Source organism: Eubalaena glacialis, chromosome 9 (genome assembly GCF_028564815.1).
Source record: "Eubalaena glacialis isolate mEubGla1 chromosome 9, mEubGla1.1.hap2.+ XY, whole genome shotgun sequence".
NCBI lineage: Eukaryota > Metazoa > Chordata > Mammalia > Artiodactyla > Balaenidae > Eubalaena > Eubalaena glacialis.
The window spans coordinates 29,303,158-29,308,401 of record NC_083724.1 but is presented as its reverse complement, the minus strand read 5'-3'; the positions used below and the strand labels follow the sequence as shown (position 1 = coordinate 29,308,401).

The following is a 5,244-nucleotide window of genomic DNA, read 5'->3' as shown; positions in this document are numbered from 1 at the left end:
TCCGTGAAACCTAATGAGTTGTACACACATTAAAAAAACTTTCAAAATAGCAACTTCAAATGTACCACAGTGCACCAAAATAAGTCAACATTAAAATGATTAATTTTAAACTCCAAATTAATAAGATAAATAATAAAAATGTTAATGGTGGTCACCTGTAGGAGGTAGCAACAGTAGTAACAATATTTTCTTCTTTACAGTCTTCCACAGTTTTTTGAATTTCTAAAATATCTATTATTTATCACAAAATAATACATGTAACAATCTTTTTGAGACTTCTCAATTTCTTGGGAGGGCAGATTAGTTTTAAAACTGTTAATTTTCTGGGCATTCATCAACATGAGCAGAACTTGTCAAAATTGAAGCAACATAGCACCAATTTTTTATACAGCAACGGAAAGAATAATTTTAATCAATTTTTGTAAATAAAGCATTCAGTTTGATATAAACATACATATGAGATGCTAGCACCCTTTGCTTTGTGGGGGGGAAAAATTAAGGTGTTAATGAATTGGCTGGGACAATAGAAGTAGAACCATGAACATACAGACATGTGCTAAAACCTTGGTAGCATAGGTCAAAGTTTGAAAAGAATCAAACTTGGATCAGACTGAAATGTAGGGCTCATCCCAGTGGAGTAGGGAGAAGTTAAAAAGCCTCACCTAAAGGGTTTGGTACATGCCTGTCTAAATAGAACAAAAAGTAGCACCCACTGTGATACAAGCCAGAGGAGAGGACCCCCAGTTAGAGGTTTGCTGCAGTGACAACACTCCAACCCAGGTGAGACAGAAGACAGGCAGCAGGATTTTAGTGACCAGATCACATAGATCAAAAACATGGATTTACCCAAGGATGTAGATTGGCAGGGAGTACAGTTCTCAGGTAGGATGTCTGGCATCATACTATGGCTCCAAAACCAATAGGGAAGAGAAAATTTAGGTTAATACCATAAGGCTGAAATCAGCTGTCACAATGGCTGGTGATATGGACCAATGATATGCTGTGCTCAGCCATGGAAAAATAATCTACAAAAAGTGAAAAAAAAACACCAACCAACCATCCAAAAAGCCTATAATAGGTTTACTAAGGAGTTTCAACTCACTGGAGTATAAAATGAAATGAATTTCTCTTCCCAGTCACAAATTTCAGATTTTCAGAGTCGAAAGAAATATTTTAGGCAAACTAAAAACTTTCTGGTTATTTTCAGCCCTAAGACACCCATCCCCCAGCCCTCTTCTAGAGCAGCTCTTCTGCTAGTCTACAGCCTAGAGAGAAAAAGCTCAGCAAGCCTCCATTCATCAAGCCAAATGTCAGTTCTTCTTTGTAGGCACCCAAAACCTCACCAGGTTTTGCAGCACTACCTTACTTGTCTTGGATAAGAACAGTCTTCCCATTCTTTCATAGGAACAGTAGTGAAACACCTCCCACCATTCATTGAGCACTTCCCATGATGTATAAATCTCCTTTGAGTCTATCTTCCCCCTTCTTGATGTTTACTTTATATAGATATGTGGGGAGAGGAGGCAAAGAAGAGTGGTGGTTGATACCAGTAGGAAGACAAGGGAGAGATGCTTGACTCTAACAATTGGTAGCTTAAAAAGTAAAAAGTTCTACTTGGTGTCATTTATCTTCAATTTGGAGTCTCCACTTCAATACTTAAATTCTGGGTCAACAGAAAAAGTCAAACAACATCCTCTACAAAGGGAATTACTATGAATTGCCACTATGCCCGGTGTTTTTTACAACTTACTCAATCTTTACAATAACACTGAGAGCAGTGTTTAATTACTCTCTTTTTTCAAGTAAGAGAACTACATTTTAGAAAAAGTGAATAACTTTCCCAATATTAACTGGTTTGTGATGGAGCAGAATTTATACTCCTGCCTCACTATTTCTGAAGAGTATGTGTGATATTTTCCACTGTGTTGCCAGACAGTACACCAAAAACACTCACTTCAGATATCACCAGGGATAAGATTCTAAAGCGACTGCTTTTGAGAAATATGGATCAGAATCTATTGGAATCTGAGTCTGTAGCAGACTACTGTTCTCAGGGATTGTAGCTAAGCTGAGATAGTGGAAACAAAGAATAAAAATGTCTCTATATAACTTTGGTTTCCCCATAGAAGGTTGTCAATGATTGCCCAATGATGCCATGTCTAGTCTTTACACACTAAACACCCACATTTCCCCTTGGTCTTATTGGTTAACAGATTTCTGACTCAGCAAATATTTCACAGCAGCTTTTACATCCTTGTTTCTCAAGCTATAGATTATAGGATTTAGCATTGGGGTCACTACCTCATAAAACATGGAAACAAGTCCTTCTCTAGCTTGCAAATTGTCTTGTCCAAGAAAGTCTTGAGACTTGGGTTTGGCATACATAAAGAAGATGGTACCATAAGACATAATTACCACAGTCAAATGCGCTGAACAGGTGGAAAAGGCCTTGTGTCTCCCTGTGGCTGAGTTCATTCTCAAGATGGTGTAGAGGATGAACATATAGGAGGAAAAAAATGGCCAGCAGGGGAAGAACCAGGAAAGCTATATTTGACACTGCTAGGGTAACAATATTGAGGGATATATCAGCATAAGCTAGCTTGAGAACAGCCAGTATCTCACATAAGAAATGACTGATAATATTATTACCACAGAAAGGCAATCTCATGGCAATAGATGTTTGCACAATTGAGTTGATTCTGCCAGACAGCCATGACACAGAAGCCATCAGTACATACACCACCTTGCTCATGATGACGGGGTATCTCAGAGGGTTACAGATGGCCACGTAGTGGTCAAAAGCCATCATGCCAAGGAAGAAACACTCTGTTGACCCCATTGCAAATCCTAAGAACATTTGCACTACACATCCAGAGAAGGAAATATTCCTTTTCTTTGAGATTAAGCTCACCAAAGTTGAGGGAACAGAGGAGGATGTATAGCAGACATCCAGAAAAGAGAGGTTGCGCAGGAAGAAGTACATGAGAGTGTGAAGACGGGAATCAAAGATGCTTGCTATGATCAGAACATGCTTGCCAATTAGAATCAGTAGGTACAAAGCTAGAAGTAGAGTAAAGAAAATAATTTCAAGTTTGGGGTAACCAGAGAGTCCCAGAAGAATGAATTCTTTCACAAATGTCTTATTTATTCTATCCATGTCCCAGCTTTCAGGATGTCAAAGGAATACCAACATAAAACATTTTCACTGCCAAATAACAACAAATGTAATAAATTTCTTGGATAGGCATTATTCTAGAGTGAAATAGAAAGAATGTTTTCTTTGAAGCTCTGTCATTCAGTTATCTTCAAGAATGTCTGTGCCTAGAATACAATGATACTGGGAAATTGAGATTTCAATGCCCTGTGTCTAATGTTTGAAGATCTAGCTAGGATCAGAAGCAAATTCAGAAGCAACCTTCCCCACTGTTGAAGACACCCTAAGTTGAGTTTTTTAAAAGCCTTAGAATATTTCAGATGACAAACCTGACTTCATTTAGTTAGGCTCAGTGACAGAGTGGTGGGGAAGGCAAAAGACAACTCAACAAGGACTGGAATTTTGATTCAGTGTTTAACAGAAAGTTTGAAAATTTTAAAGCAAGTTTGATTTTATGCATTTTTGTTTGTCTGCCTGACACCCTGGATCTCCATTCAGTCTGTTAAATTGCGTATTTTTATAGGGCAAACATTTGATCATAGTAAACGGAACCACATACACAGCAATTTAACATTTGTTCAAAGGTCTAGTTAGTTGTTGATCTCGTAGTCTTTCCAATTACAAGACCAGTGTGTAAACTAACTCTGCAAGTATACAGTGGAGATCTTTGAAGAAGAATAGTCTCTCTTCTTTTGTTTTATTCTGTGGCTTCAAAGTTATTCTTCGTAATTTATTTATTTAAGTGAACCTGAGAAAACAGTAATAATGCTTAAATATATATCTGTGTATGTGTGTGTAGCACTTTATACTTTACAAAAAAATTAATCTTCTCATTATCTCTATTTTTTTTTCAAATGTGAAAGACAGAATATGGCCAAAGTAATCCAGCCTATAAGTAAACAGTGGAGCTTGAAGCTCAGATCTTTGCCAATGAAGTCTAGAGCTCTTTGGGCTACAACACCAAAAGTTATTACACCATGTTTTCCCACCAAGAACTACCCAGAATTTTTGGCCTTGGTGGATTTATGAAGAATCAATTATTTCAGTCTTTCAAATTCTTCATATGTATAAATTTCCTGGGTATCTTGTTAAAATGTAGATTTTCTTTTACTAAGTCTGGTGCAGGCCCTGTGACTCTGCATTTCTAATAAACTCCCAAAGTATGCTGAATAACAAATTATTCACAGCTGTATTTGGTAATAAAAAATTAGTAACTGCACTGCCTAATGCTGTTCATATTTTAAATCCATATTTAATAATAGTTTTAATTATGGAATGAAAAGGTATAGTGTCATGATATTCAAGACTTACATTATACTGATAAATTATTTCCACCTCCTAGAAGAACCTGTTAATTTCTTCTTAGTATTGATGTCAGCATTCTGAATTAAGGTCAGGTTCAACAATGTCAGATTCCGTAGATGCGAAAGAGTAAATATTTGTTATGCAACAGCTGTAATTGTTCCCCCGTTCCCAAAGCAATTTAAAGTTGGAATGAGAGATCTGTGGAATGGAAAAACTTTTTATGCATCAGGGACAGTGTCCCACATACACAATTAAGAGTGGTGTTGGGAATAGAATGTGACTGAACTAAAGCTCAAAAATGAAATAACATTCTCCCACCCATGCAACTTTTGGAAACAGGGTCAAATGTTCACCAAACTAACTTTATGAAATGTGAGACCTTTTTAGTTTAAAATATATTTACAAAGTGAAGTTAATTCAAAGTAAGTTCTTAATTGAAATGATAATTACCAAAATGAAATGCTAGACTTAAAAATGATCTAGATATTATGAATGAAATAAAATAGACATTTTCTGTGAATTAACTGCATTGTCATTTAATTTTTTTTACTTATCTTCATTCTTACAGATAAGCTAATTTCATACAGGATATTAATACCAACCTTTTTTGAAAGGAAAAGACAGACAGATAAGAAATAAAATAAATAAATTTATAGGATAAAAGTGAATTCATATGTTCGAGGCCAGAAAGAAGTTTTAAAAGTCCTGAATGGATAGTTTGGGGCACGAATTCAGATACATAGATAGCACATTGTTGTATTAAAGTGTTTCAGAAAGTCTATTAA

At 36.0% G+C, this 5,244-nt stretch overlaps 1 protein-coding gene across 1 annotated transcript; it reads right to left on the bottom strand.

Annotated features, from left to right (window-relative positions):
- Window positions 1–2,199: 2,199 nt before the first annotated feature.
- Window positions 2,200–3,157, bottom strand: LOC133098309 (olfactory receptor 13C4-like). The gene is given in 2 exon segments (XM_061201083.1): window positions 2,200–2,508; window positions 2,510–3,157. Coding segments are annotated over 2 exon segments (957 nt in total).
- Window positions 3,158–5,244: the final 2,087 nt, after the last annotated feature.